The following is a 15,966-nucleotide window of genomic DNA, read 5'->3' on the forward strand; positions in this document are numbered from 1 at the left end:
TCAGAATTCAATTCATAATGGATCAGTACTTAAAAATTACATCTTTAATAACTACATAAGTGAAAATAAGATTCAGAGAAGTCCTGGTATAGAATGTTGGACAAACTGGTACATGGTGGTGCTTCTAGAAAGGAACAATTTCCTTAGTCAGAATATCAAGGTGGTTCAGGAGAATTAAACAGAATTCAGTATAAACTTTTTAGAGTTCTTCATAAAAATGTGTGTGCTATCCTATATAATAAAAGCCTAATATGCTAAGTGTCCAGTCATCTGGTCCTCCATTCAACCAAACAAAATATAATATGCTAATGATATGCTAAGGCCATTCAATCACTCACTATAACATGCACTGACCATCAGAGGGAAGACACTCTGACTGGTAGGTTAGCTTGCTGCCGGGGTCCTGCTGATCAGGACTGGGTGAGACAGGCCAGACCCACCCTGGAGCCCTCCCACAGTCCCACCCTGGCTGGCCCACCTTCCACATCCCTCCCTGGCCCCCATCATGCACTGGTGGTGTCCCTCAGTCTGGCCTGCACCCTCTTGCAATCCAAGACCCCTTGTGGGATGTCGGAAAGCTGATTTTGGCCTGATCCTACAGGCCAGGCTGTGGGATCCTACTGGTGCATGAATTCATGCACCGGGCCCTTGGTGACTATTATAATAAAGTATATCATTCTCAGTATGAATGTGTGTGTATGTGTACCTATAATCTCCCCCATATGACCTTCCCTCTTTATAAACTTACCTGTTACCCAATGAGATAAAAAATATTATAGAAACCCAACAATTCTGGACAATAGCAAAAAAATCTGAGATTTTATTGTAAGAGTAACAGAAGCCATCGATAATGATGAGAATAGTTATCCACTCTAGATGGCTAGACACCATTCATATGACAGACCCCTGGCTGCTTCAATACAACCCACTTTATCTGTGTTTCGATGATTTGAAAACTGCCCAGGGCTAGAATTGCTTTTAAGCATCCAACTCCAATTTCCAGCTTACTACTCTTCCTTTTCCACTGAGAAGCAATTTAATGTTTCATGTTGTTTTTTTTTATTTTTTATTTTCTCTCTTCTCACACTACAGCGGCAGGTTCCATGCTCGGCAATGCTGTGACTGAGACATACATAAGCATAAATGCCTCTCAGGAAACTCCTACATACTTCCAGCACATTCCCCCAATACCCTTTCTCTGCTTTCCAAAGATACCTTTCTGGGTTTAAATGAGCCCGTTTTATAAGAACAATAACTTTCCTAGTGGTATTTATTGTAATGTAAAAACTACACGTTCCAGAATACACAGTCCCTATCGAGTAACAAGGTATCATTAGTTCCAGACAGCAAGCTTTATTATTTTTCACCTTTTAAACTCTAAAGCTTGTCATTTTATTAGTTTCAGAAATGGCTCTACTGTTTATCTGCCTTTTTGCTCAATGAGAAATTATACAAAAAAGTTACACATCACTTTTTCAAAAATTGTTCACCAAGAGTGAATCTAATTCATATATTTACAATTATTTCAATTACTTATATTCCTAAATGTAAGGAGTATATAATCACACATCACATATTTCTTTATTCCATCGCTCTTTCCTTCAGTTTGAACTTACATATTTCTACAAGTAATGATTTATATTCAAAAGGATCATAAAAAAATGAAAAGGTTGTATAAATGCCACTGCTTTGCTGTGAATTTTACATGCTCTTGCTGAACTCAAGTTTGTGGACACCTGGAATGGCTTTCCACTGTAAAGGGAAATACATTTAAGCATGAGATAGTGTATCCGGCAATAGCTGCTTGACACAGAAGAGCCCCTGAAAATGTGTGGGGAAAAAGTCCTTCCTAATCACACATTTACACATGCATTCCTCATTTTTTCTTTTCTATAGCGTAATGCTCGATCTTAATAGGAAAGTTCACCCTGCTTACTCCTTTCACATCTATAAGAGTTTCACAGCCTCATGTCAACTTTCAGAAATCAGAGTCTGTCAACTAGAGATGAAACAAGCTTGTCTAAGCCATGTAATCTATAATCTATAATAATAAAAGCATAATATACTAATTAGACCAGACAGCTGAACAACCTTCCTGGCGAAGCTGGGGCTGCAAGAGCCTCTAGTTGGTTATAATATAGAAAAGAGGATGTGGGCATAGATTTCTGTTATTTTTATGGTTTTCATTATAATGATACTCATGACCATAGGGCCTACATAGAAACTATCAAAACAGAACATTAAACTTTATCATTGTATTTGAGAATTCCTGTTATATTAATTTATGCTTTGATGTCTCCGAGACCTGTGTCATTTTCTTATTTGCATCTTCTCATGCTTCTTTTTTCCCCTTAAAAAATAAGTAACATCTCAGAGTAATTAAAAAAAATAATAATTAACATGATGGCTGGAGAAATTCTAGAAAATTATAAAGAATAAAATTGGTTACAATCACACAATCCTGAAATGGGATTTTCTCACAAGGCTCTTTTTCCTTTTGTAATGACTTTCAATTTTTTAATAGTTTACTAAAATTAATTTATGTTTTATGTGGAAAATTAATAATGTTTTATAATAAAAATTTAGAAAATATAGAAAAATAAAAGAATAAAGTTACTCATGTCATCATCCAGTGATAGCCCAAATTTACTTCCATTCCCATATCTATTTTTCTCTGTAATAAACTAGGATAACATTTTATTGCCCCCATTAAGCTTTCTCACATACCTATTGATGAGTAATTTATGGTTATTAAAAAGTATTTAAGAATAAAAAATAATATCTGCATCATTTTCTATCTTGTTTCTGTAGGTCATTTAACCTACTCAGCTATTTAAGAAAATAAGGCAGTAGAAAACATCTCCACTTAAACATTATCAAAATTTCTTTCCAACTCAGTCAGTTTTATATGTGAAACAAGAAAATAAAGGCTTCCTTTTCTTGAAAATAAATTATTTTCTTATATTGACCTGATACATGTTAATTAAATTTAGAGCTCTCTTTGTACTGTTTGCTCCATTTTTCTAATATAATGCTTATGCCAAGAAGGAAACAAAGAAAAAAGGATACTTCAGTATCAGAGATCAGTACAGTATTTCTCATCTTAGCTGAAAATTAACTTCATAGTAAACACGACTTTCTCAAACACGACTTTCTGCGACATTATGGTGATGACATTTTATTTAAATAGGTAGAATAGCAACAATAATGAAACACATATTCAGCATCTTTAAAATTATATCTTCCCCTGCAGAGAATGAAAATTGTCAGAATTGTTTACCTGGGGATATGATATAGAAGAAATCTTTAAATTCATCCATCCACACTTCTGCCAGTCTCCTGTTGTTCTTGTTGATGACATGACCGGTGCCACCAGGAAAAGTGTATGGAGTTGCTTTCCGAAAAACATGACCCACATGAGAGCAAGTCACAATCTCCAATGAGCCTCCACATTGCCAGATCTGGGGAAAATAGCAATTGTTGTAGAATAGTCATTGCAGATAATGCAGTGATATTGTCTGAGAAACAGCTGAGGCTAAGGCAAAATTGTCAGATCTTATAAGGTTCAAGCAAACATTGGATGAACACATGTAGAACTAATACACTAAGGTTTGGCAAAAGATTCTAGTTTGAAATTACTTAATATATTTAAATACTGTAGCATCACAATAATAGAAATAAGACAATTATTTTTATGTGTCTTTATGAGACTACCTATTTTTTAGTGTCTAGTAGTTAACCTAATTGCTATTTAACGGATAGTATTTGGTATCCAAAATTTGCAGTGAATGAATTAATTTGTACATATTAGATACATGTTCAATAACTAAATTTGATTTTAAGGAAAATCAGTCTATTATTCTGCATCCATCTGGAATTTTAAATGACCATTAATTCTCAGTTGTCCATATCTCCTGTCTTTGGATATGTTATTAGTCTTATTAAAATGTGCTAGGATTCCTTTATATAGCCACAACATTTGTGCATCCTTCAAAGCTTATCTCCAAGAACATTTCTGTTTAGTATTTAATACTAGAGTCTTGGTGCATGAAAATTCATGCACTGGAGGAGGGTGGTCCCTCAGCCTGGCCTGCCCCCCTCTCACAGTCCTGGAGCCCTCAGAGGCAGGAGGTAACCCGGCGATCAGGGAAAGGTGATGCCCCATCGCACCTCTGCTACTGTCACTACACTACCAGCAGCACAAGCCTTGGCCAGCCCTGGTTACCTGAGTCTCGGTTACCCTAAGAGGCTGGGCAGCTGACATCTGAAGCTTGCCTGTACGAGGGCATTGGCTATGCAGCTGCCCTTGGAAGCTTGCCTGAGCTTCGGGCCAGCCCTGGGAGGCTGGGGGGCTGAGGGGACTGAGCACTGCTATTTTGTGGGTGTGGGTGCCACCATATTTGAGGGTGTGACAGTCAATTAGCATATTCTTTCCTTATTGGCTGTGGGAGCCACCATCTTTGAAACAGCATGATGGTCAATTAGCATATTCTCTCTTTATTAGATAGGATGTGTGTTTTATATTTTAAACCTGTTTTTATGAAGAAATATTTGCACTGTAGTGTAAGCAGTCGTTTACTCCACTATCACGCCTTTCAAATTATGAACAATCGGAAGGCATATGGGATGTATTTCTTGTTACCCTAGACTTACTGTGAAATTGAGGCTATGTATTAAGTAAAGTACCCATAAACATTTATTTCTATACAACTATTGTACATTGTATAATCATAAGTTATATTTGTGTGTTTTAATATAGACAGATATTATATTATATAGATATGTAGTATATAGATATGAAATATATATATATATATATATACACTATACATTCAGATATTTACTTCATATACATATTACATATGTAATATAGTTTTTATCCCAATAAATAAAGTCATAGTGATTGCTATATGTAATTGAAATGACCTGGTTTTATATTTTAACTAACATTCTTATTTCAAGGAGAGTTGCTTATCTTTAAAGAAAACATTTTTCCAATTAGTCCCTCAATTAATATTCGTCTTAGAAGAGTGCTGCTATTGGGCTTAGGCAGTGGAATGAGATATTCACTTTTACCAGGAAATGAAAGATGCAAAATAACAAGTTATATTCATCAACCATGTTTTGAGTGTTACATATAGCAGCTATCCTTTCTCATTTTCTAACTGTCTAAAGAGTATAATGCTAACAGAAAAGATGTTACAATCCAACACTGAAACGATGAAGCAATATAAAAGACGAATGAAAGTTATCATTCCCCTCAAAATACAAGATAGCGCATTCTTAATTAAAGTATTTAATTAATTGGCAATTTTCTCATCTTTCTAGCATGGAGGCTATAAACCTTTCTGTAATCACATACATCTTTACATTCTCCTCTAGTATTGAAATGGAGGAAGTTGACTCTTCTCCCACCAGAGATAAATTTGTACTTGACAATCTAGATCACATTCCTTAAATCTATCCTAAAGATTTAACTGGTTTGGTCCTCCCCTTAATCTTCTCCTGAAACACAAATCATTTCCCTCATTACTACATTATATCTATCTTCACGTAGTATCCCCTAAAAAGTCTTATCTCTCAAATAGGTTAAAAATATATAAACAAAATTTTAAAATCACTAAATACAACAAAAACTCCGTTCCTCTGTTCAAATTTCCATTCAAAATTTTTCTGTTTCCTGTCACTGTAAATTAACATAAGATTTGTATTGATATAGGTTGTTTCCAATCCTCCATTTTTCTTGTTTCTTGTTTCTGTTTTCGTTTTTTTGTTTTGTTGTTTGTTTGTTAATCTTCACCTGAGGGTATTTTTCCCCCCATTGTTTTCAGAGAGTGGAAAAGAGGGGAGGAGGAGAGAAACAAAGGAGAGACAGAAACATTGATGTGAGAAACATTGATTGGTTGCCTCCTACATATGCCTCAACCAGCCTGGGGATCTAACTGCAACCCAGGTACATGTCCTTGACTTTGAATTGGACCTGAGACCCTTCAATGCCAGGGTCAACGCTCTAACCACTGAGAAACACAGGCCAGGGCATTCTTATCCATTCTTTTATTCATTGTGAAATGCTTCCTATTTCTGTAGCTACCCCAAAAGTGTCATGGTGAAAGTCACAAATTTTCGCCGAAACCGGTTTGGCTCGGTGGATAGAGCGTCGGCCTGTGGACTGCAGGGTCCCAGGTTCGATTCCAGTCAAGGGCATGTACCTTGGTTGTAGGCACATCCCCAGAAGAGGGTGTGCAAGAGGCAGCTGGTCGATGTTTCTCTCTCATCGACGTTTCTAGCTCTCTATCTCTCTCCCTTCCTCTCTGTAAAAAATCAATAAAATATATTTAAAAAAAAAAGAAAATCACAAATTTTCCCCTTGATATACACATAGTGGACTCCCTCTTAGATTATCTGACTTTTGGCCCTATTATCATATGGCTTGTGGCCACAAATAGCAAGTGGAACCACACAGAGACAGTAATAGGCAGCTATCATAACACATGGTATCAGTTAGGACCCCTGGCCCTCCTATCTGATCCTATACCTTGGGGGACTAGCATCCCAGAAAACCCTTCCAGGCACTTCTATCAGCATGAGCCCTAGGAGAGAAGAGAATGTGAGATATGTATTGCTTTTGAAACCAAACCTTTAAATTACTAGTATTTTTAATAACTTACAGTGACCAAAAAGCTACAGAATCTGTTCCAAATGACATTGGGATTGGAAAGAAGTGTTCTTCAGAGCATGAAACAATGACTGGAGAAAAAAAGTAAAACTATTTTAAGTTTGTACCCCATTAAACTCAGACTATACAGTAAGCCCTATTGTATATAAATTAGTGATTGGCAACTGTCCTTAGGGTTCTCAGTTTTCCTTTTTGCAAATACAGATTGTCACTGCTTGTGAAAGTGAGGATACTTTATTTGCATTTTGCCATTTCTTGGCCCTACCCTTATTTGTAGATTTACAGATTCTATTGCTAAACATGCTCACACACAAAAATAATAATATCTAGTTTAAAATCTTTTACAAGCAGGTTTAAATGGTTTCACTTCTTTTCTTACTAATAGGCAATGGTGAGGATATATGAAAGTGCTGATTTTTGGTAATCTTCCTAACTTGCAATGAGATTTAGTGTGTGCAAGTATTGGCATAATGCAATAGTGGTTGTTGATTTACAAGACGGAGGAAAAAGCTGTCACTGATTTTGAATCTCACAGATGGAGCCAATTCTTAAACACATTTAGGAGAGATAATAGACGTAGAGGTAACTCTTCCATAGCTCAGCAAATATTGGCCTGTGATTTGCTTGTGAGCCATAGTCGACTGACTCCTGGAACAAAGTGAGTACTTTTCCCTTGCCATCTGTGCACACAGAATGTGGGGATAAACATCCATGTAGCATTTCCTAGGTAGAGTCTCTCCCCCAAATTTACATGAACACAAAAAGATCAAGGTAGGAATATATAATATTATGCATTAATTAGAGTTATATGTTCACAACAATACCCAGTTAATATAAAAACAAAACATTTAGTTGATCAAATATTGCCCAGGTAGTTACCATGTACTTGGTAGATACAGTTCCCAGAAAATAATATAGCTCAATGTTAAAGTGAAAAGAATTCAAACTGAGTGAAGTCCCCTGTGCCTATCAGGATAATTTCCCTCAGTGTGTCTTTAATAAATGTTTTGGAAGGATGGAAGAGATGAAGGAAAGGAGAAAAAGAGGAAGAGAGAGTATGACCTAGTCATTTAGAATTTGGGTTTGGAAATAAGCAAATAGAAATGTTCTAGTGACGGTCACTTAGTATCTATGTATACTAGTACATGTGGAAATTACTTAAGTCTTAATCTCCACATTGGAAAATACGGATAATAATACTAACCACTTCCTAAGATCCCAAGGAGATTCTGTGTATCAAGCACTGTGCCTGACACTTCATCTAAGAAGAACTAAATTGTTATCGGTATATTCACTTAACTATCGTTGTTGTTCAGGGGAACAAACATCTACAGATTATCAGGTTATTCTTGCTTCTTAGAAATATTTTATTTAAGCCTTTTTTGGAATTATAATAAAAATGTCTAGGAGATTAGGTAAAGTAAGGCGTGTTGTTTTTTTTTAAATAGTCAATTGGTCTCCAATTAGAATACATTTTGTTCTCTAAAATTTACAGTGTCTGAACAGAGTATACACTGAATAAAACACGGTGTCTCCTCCGCATGAGCACATGATGTCTGAATTAGAACATGAACAAATAATGTCCAAATTATTCTGCATCATTGAGCATATCTGATTGTTATTTTCTAGGCTTCTAACAAATTAATATTTGTACATCGTATCTGTCTCAAGTGCATTTGATCATGTACAAAATACAGACTGTCCTTTCGTCCACAGAGGACTGAAGCTAGTTAGTTACTCGTCCTTGTTCCCAGATATTTTCATGACAGTCTTTTGATGATGGAGAGAGTTATTAATCAAAATATAAAATGCCTATTGCTCATCTGATTATCTTCCTAATTTTCTTCTCCTAGTTAGAAGACAATTAACTCACATACATTATTCTTTTCATGTTTTTTGGCATCTGCATCAGTGACATTTTAATTAAGGTTCATAAACTTCATAAGCTTCAACTTTGAAATCTCAGTTCAAGTGCTACTATTGTTTCTAATTTCACAGCTGCTGTGCCAAATTCATGCAGCTGCTTGTTTTTAATACTAGCCTTTAACCCCTCACCCCCTCCCACACATATACTACCTCTGCCAGAAAGGCTTTAAAATAGCCTAAATAAAAACAGCAATATTCCACGGAGGCACACAGCATGAGGATTATGAGTGTGTAGGCTCTAGATCCTGAGACCATATCCTAGCTCCGCCACTTAGTTGGGTGAACACAGTTTTCTGTGCCTCAGGTTTGAGGTAAGAATGTGAGACTAGAAGAACCTACCTCACAGCGTTGTTAATGAGGACAAAGGCAACCTGACTCATATAAAAATACTTAACCTTTATGTGAAGAATGGATCAGAATGGCACTAATAGGAGAGATTTATTAAGGAGTTATTGCATTAATCTATTCTAGGAGAGAGATGATAATGACTTCAACCAGAGTGATGACAAAGGAAATAGAGAGTAGAGAAGAATGTAATAACTTGACACAGTTTGGGGAATTAAAACTAAAAATTAATGTATGTGCTTTCCCTTCCTATGATGTTTTCCCTGTTAGGCCCAACTCACATACATTTCTTCTGGCAAGCAGCTCCTAACTATATGCTAGCTTTCATTGATCTCAGTATTTCCTGACTCATGATTTTTATATTTGCCTTCAGACCATCTCACCCCATGTAGCTGAGTTCTATACAGGTTTCCATCTTGTGAAATGTCATTGTGTGTATTAATTCACACATTAGTCTTATCTCTCTAACCACATTATTATATCTTCAAGAAGAAGCATCACCTGCTTCACATTCTGAAACTGAATTTCATCACCACATGAAATTTAAATTCACTTTATGCAATCGGTATAATTCACAGATAATGAAAAACATCAGAACTTACATATACCATTAAATCACTGCTTTCAAAGTAATACATAATGATTGACCTAGTCAATTAATACAGCAAAATCTGGAAAAATCACAAAGTGTACACAAAAGATGTCTCATAAAATGCAATTAGGAACAAAAGATATTCTTTCTTAGTTTTGGCAAAAGAAAAACTAAAACAAGATACTGATGAATTAATTTTCAAAACATTTATTTCTATAGTCAATGTTTCTTTCAAATAATCCCTGTCGGCACTTCAATTCTCCACTTTGTTTATACATACTTAAGTACACTGATGACAAATTCTTTAATTCTAACAATTGAAACAAAATCTAAATGAGTCTTTATTGAGATCTTGAAGGCACAATGATCCTTAACAGGTTGACACACACGAAAAAGGAATGGAAGTCATTATTTAAAAGGGGCAGGTATAAGGGCTTCTGAAGGCATCTCTATTCATTCTTGACATGAAGCTTGCTAGTTATTCCTCATAATTGTTTTGATTACGGAGAGGATTATTTATATTGTTTGTTTGACTCTTGGCCTAGTTTTCACTTCAGAGTTTTATTGGGAGATTTATGTGAACTTGAAGAGGTCCTTAGAGCTGGAGTGATATTTTGATATCATCCTCACATCTAAAGATAAATTTTTACAACAAGCTGCTGGGACCTTCCAGTGCTCACCTGAGTTGTCAGAGATCATGAATTCAACATACAGATGGCCAATAGACACATGGAAAGATAATGTCACTAATCATCAGAGAAATGCAAGTTAAAAAACGCAATAAAGTGTCACCTCACACCTGTCAGAATGGTTGTCAACAATAAATCAACAAACAAAGCATCGGTGAAGCTGTGGAGAGAAATAAATCCTCACTCTCTGTTGGTGGGACTGCAAATTGAAGCAGCCAAGATAAAAAACGTTATGAAGGTTCCTTAAAAAATTAAAAACTAGAACTGCTTTATGACCCAGTATGACACTTCTGGGTATTTATCCAAAGAAATCCCAAATTCTAATTCAGAAAGATATATGCATCCAAAATTTCAATTATCATTTTCCTATTTGGGGGAAGCTGACTTTATGTTAATTATATTAGAAATACATGGTACAAATAGCATTCTTCAAATATTGATAAGAGAAATTACAACAGATGACATTGTAAAACTTATGAGGCAATCAGTGGGTTTCCTCCCTACCAGATTTGGGTTTTACCCTCTTTTAGAAAGGTCACAAATGTTATCAAAAACAATTTTTTAAAAAGGAAAACCACAAAGAACTTTTGTCCACAAGACAGTTTTTCAAGAAATAGCCATATACTAGAGTAATTTGAATATTTTATTTTCAAATTGGCATTAAATGTAGACAATTCTGAGTTGCATCTATATAATTTCATTTATCACATTAATTTGCTCCTAAAATAACCAGTTATTAAGTACTTTCCTTTACAAAGTACTATTCATCTTAACTTAGAAATTATCTCCTGAAAGCCACAAATTAAAAAGGAACCCTTTTATACCTACTCATTTTTTTTAAGGACTTAACACATTAATCCTGAAATAATTTCCTTTAAGTGATGTCTCCAAACTTAGTGCACTTTCTCTTTTGTCAAAGAATTGGCAAGTGACTCTTCAGGTTGGGAAGTGAGGAGAGAACAAGGACGGGAGAGAAGAAAAGAAAATAGAGCAGAAACAAAGAAAGATGTGCTTTAACTGGATATGGCTTGAAGTGAAGGAATTATTTGGAAATGCAACCCAGACAGTATGTGTATGAAGTCTTCCATTTTCTTTTTCTTTTTTCTTTGAGAGAGAGAGTGGAAAGAAGAGAGGAAAAGGAGAGAGGGAGAGGGAGAGGGAGGGAGAGAGAGAGAGAGAGAGAGAGAGAGAGAGAGAGAGAGAGAGAGAGAGAGAGAGAGAGAGAGAGAGAGGGAGAGAAAGGAGAGACAGTCAGAGACAGAGAGATGTGAGAGAGACACATCCATTGGTAGCCTCCCGCACAAGCTCCAACAGGAGTCATGGATTGAACCTGCAACGCTGGACTAGGAATTGAGCCCTCCATCTTTCCGTGTGTGGGAAGAAGCTCTAACTACTGAGAGGCACTAGCAGGACACAGATGGAGTGTTTTTATTGTTGAAAGTATTACATATGTGTCCCCTCCTTTTTTTCCCCATGGACCCCTTTTAGCCCTTTCCTGCCCCCTCCCCCAGGCCTTCACTATTCTATTGTCTGTGTCCATGGGCTATGCACACTAGCACAAGTTCTTTCACACCCACCCACCCCTACCTTCCCTCTAAGATTCCACATTCTGTTCCATACTTCTATCACTCTGGAGATATTTCATTCAGTTTATTTTGTTCATTAGATTCCACATAGGAGTGAGATAATGTGATACGTGTCTTTTTTAATGTCACTTCCCTCTCTTTTCTAATACAAATACCCGTCCAGCTGTTAAAATGCATAGTGGAGATGCCTCCAACACACACATGGCAAAATGCACATTCCACCTTCAGTTTTAGCCTCTCAACAACTTTCTTCACCTTGGAGATTTCTAATCTTCAGATTTACCATGTGTTATTTCTCAGCTTTGGGAAAATTGCCTCCTGTCATTATCCCACATTTTATTAGGACTTGATGCTACTGTAGAAAGTTCCAACTACCCCTTTAGATTTCAGAGCAATGAAGTCCTATTTGCATTATGGCAAATCTCCCATCTTCTGATTAAATGACATGGATGAATATAGCAGACACAAAATGAACAAGCTGTCTACAGGATATTGAAAATCCTACGTAATATAAGGTGGTTCTGCTTAAGAAAATTAGTGTCTAGCTTTTCATATTTACAAAAAGGTATTGCTTTTTTTATTAGCATAGATTGTCTCAAGCAGATAATTTATCAAAAGGGAACACAAGGAATAACATGCAAGACAGTCTCTCTTTTTCATCATTCAATAATCAATAATCTTAAAGTGTAATAAATACTGGAAATATTTTCAGGGATCTTAAGGGAAATATTAACTAAGACAGAAGTAGAGTTTTAAAATCTGTGCTTTTCTCATTGTACAGTTAGGCCTACAAATAAACCTCAACTGTGAGAGAATTGTGTATAGATGCAATTATTGAAAAAAATGGATTGAAAGGATCTATGACTTATTAAGTGATATCTCAGTCCACTTCTGGATATTTATGCAAAGAAATCCAAAACACTAATTCAAAAAGATACATGCATCCAAAATTTTAATCAACATTTTCCTTCTCAGGGAAGCTGACTTTATTTTAGTTGTATTAGGAGTACATTGTGCAAATACTATTCTCTAAACAAGAGAAAGTATGAGAGATGACACTGTAAAACTTACTAGGAGGCAGTCAATGTGTTTTTCCCCCCATCAGATTTGGAGTTATCCTATTTTATAGAGGTCACAAATGTTACCAAAAACAATTTTTTAAAAAAGGAAAACCACAAAAAACTTTTTTCCACTAGTAAAAGTGTAATATTTTGCATCTTACATTGGCTCCCTCCACTGTCTGATGATCTGAATGTCTGTCAGATATCAGCAGTATCTGCTGCTTCTGGCCACAGAGCAGCTCATGACAGTTGTGGGATGCTGCCCTAAAATTCATGCCAGAACAGTCCCCCTTTATATATATATTAACTCTCTCTCTCTCTCTCTCTCTCTCTCTCTCTCTCTCTCTCTCTCTCTATATATATATATATATATATATATATATATATATATATATATATATATGTATCCAGAAGTGGACTGAGATATCACTTAATAAAATATACTTTTAAAAATATATTTTATTGACTTTTTACAGAGAGGAAGGGAGAGGGATACAGAGCTAGAAACATCTATGAGAGAAACATGGACCAGCTGCCTCCTGCACCCCCCCCACTGGGGATGTGCCCGCCACCAATGTACATGCCCTTGACTAAAATTGAACCTGGAACCTTTCAGTCCATAGGCCGACGCTCTATCCACTGAGCCAAACCGGTTTCAGCAGAACAGTCCCCTTTGAAAGTCAGTAGACCACCTGTCTCCAGCTGCAGTGTGCGACATCTCCTGTTCTCTCATGGATGCCAGAGGGCATGGCTTGGGGGTTGAATGTTGACCTATGGGCCAGGAGGTCCCGGTTCATTCCCAATCTGGGCACACGCCCGGTTGCAGGCTCAGTCCTCAGTGTGGTGGAGCATGCAAGAGACAGCCAACCAATGAGTGAAGTTTCTATCTCTCCTTCTCCCTTCCTCTCTGAAATCAATAAAAATAGGTTTTCAAAACAGAATTTGGTTCGGGTAGGGGAAGAGACATGGTATTTCAGAAAGCTATCCTTCAGTTACTCTGTTCGTCCCTTTGTGAACTGTCTACATCACCTGACTGCCGCTATATCATTTTCCTGTAAACAAAATTCCCTGCATCACTTGGGAAGTGGTCAAATGCCTTTCAAAGGCAAGACCCCACAATAAATTGGAAGAGAGGGAAAGATCTCTCCCGTCTCCAGCATTTTCCCTCAGGCCCTGGCTGGCATCTATTCAGCAAATACATACAGGCCATTGATTTTGTGTCAAGCACCATGCTGGGCTCGGGAGTATAGAGAAAGAATCATCAAACATGGCCCTCTATCTTTAAGAAGCTCATAGGCCAGGCCAGTTGTATCAGACTGAGCATGTTACAGTCCACTCATTAGTTTGCATTTGACAGTTGAAGAGTCCTCATAATCCTACAAGAAGAGGACTGCTTTAAGAGATACTCACCCCAACTGCAATCCTTTCACAGACAGGCATTTCCACTTTTTAATTAGTTACATTTTGTTCCATATCGATATTTTTACAGGAAGCTATAAGTTTTGCTTCAGATAAATAAATACTTTCCCTAAGGAGCACATAGAAAACCCTAATCCCATCCATGGAAAACTATGATTCCCTTCCAAAAATCATCTTACCAGCATCTCCTTTTTTTTCTGTAAAATGTTTAGTGTGATAAATGTGAAAACTATAAATATGCAAATTAGTGTCACATCAAGTGCTCATTATAAATACCCACAAAACCTACTGTGAGGGAAGGTGATCCTCTACTTTGATAGTTGTTGTTTTTTTTCGAGTTTTTTTGTTTTGTTTTGTTTTTTGTTTTTTTTAAATAAATTGGTAGTAATCAATGCCAGTTACATTATGCTTTGGTAGAAGAGTAAAGAAATAACTAACATGTTACTTTGCTCACTTATCAGTCACAAATGTGGAGAGTGCAGTGCAAAGTTTATTTCTCCTGACATAATGCTTAAAGCACAGTGAAGAAAATTTCCTCATCTCTATTTCATTAGAATTGCAAGATACCATTACTGTGACATGTGAGGGTTGTTTAATAGGGTCCATCAATGCTCCTTCAAATGCTTGCTGAAGAAGCCAGGTTTGATCCCAAAATTCCTCCTTTGGCAAGCCCCAATATCAACACTATCTTCTTTGTCCCTAATCTTTTTAAAATATATATATTTTATTGATTTTTTACAAAGAGGAAGGGAGAGAGATAGAGAGCTAGAAACATCGATGAGAGAGAAACATCGACCAGCTGCCTCTTGCACACCCCCTACCGGGGATGTGCCCGCAACCTACGTACATGCCCAGAATCGAACCTGGGACCTTTCAGTCCGCAGACCGACGCTCTACCACTGAGCCAAACCGGCTTTGGCTGTCCATAATCTTTTGCTTCCTATGTTTCTTGAGTTCAAGAACAGCTGACCTGATTTTTTCTTTATTCCTTCCTTGAAACACCCAATAATGCCTTAGTTTCTTCTTTCCATTTGGGAAGAGAGTCAACTCTCCTTTCCAAAGTTAAACCCTGTCCTTGGGAACATGAATTCAGAATAGAGGACTAGGAGACCTGGAACAGAGGATGTGGGTTTGATGTTCAACCCCGCCAATTTCTAGCCATATCACTTGTTTTCTTTGAGACTCAAAACTATTAATTAAGACACTAACACAGTGTTCTGGTAAGGATATAATGAAATAATAAGCCCAAAACTGCACTATAGACAAAAAAGTGGTACAGAGTACTTTATTTCTCTATAATATTCTTCCAACACCTGCAGGTATCTACCCATCAATTCTTCCTTCCTCTTTTTCAATATCACCTAGGTTTTTTTTTTTAATCCTTCCTACCAGTTTATATTTTACCTTATTCCTTATGATGAAATAAAAGAATAACAAATACCTCAATATAATCACTTTGTCATATTTATCCTTTATGTTACTCTGTGTTTTCTTTCCTATTTTCTGGGAAACTTCTTTAAAAGTTCTTGTTTTCTATAAACATCTTCATAATCCAATTTTCTTAGCATCTAACATTCTAAGTAGAAGCCCAGTGCACAAATTTATGCACACTGAAAGGAAATTAATTAGAAGAAATATTTTAAAGGCCAGGGAGAGACTGCAGGAGGCCTCC

General features: G+C 36.5%; 1 protein-coding gene across 3 annotated transcripts in view; it reads right to left on the bottom strand.

Moving 5' to 3' along the window:
- Positions 1–15,966, bottom strand: part of GALNT13 (polypeptide N-acetylgalactosaminyltransferase 13) — a 446,823-nt gene that overhangs the window by 137,896 nt on the left and 292,961 nt on the right. For all 3 annotated transcript variants that reach the window (XM_045575393.1, XM_045575392.1, XM_036421744.2), the window contains exon 9: positions 3,281–3,461. In XM_045575393.1, the coding sequence (XP_045431349.1) occupies positions 3,281–3,461 (181 nt within the window). The remainder of the gene's footprint in view (positions 1–3,280; positions 3,462–15,966) is intronic.

Source organism: Pipistrellus kuhlii, unplaced genomic scaffold (assembly GCF_014108245.1).
Source record: "Pipistrellus kuhlii isolate mPipKuh1 unplaced genomic scaffold, mPipKuh1.p scaffold_m20_p_7, whole genome shotgun sequence".
NCBI classification, from domain to species: Eukaryota; Metazoa; Chordata; class Mammalia; order Chiroptera; family Vespertilionidae; genus Pipistrellus; species Pipistrellus kuhlii.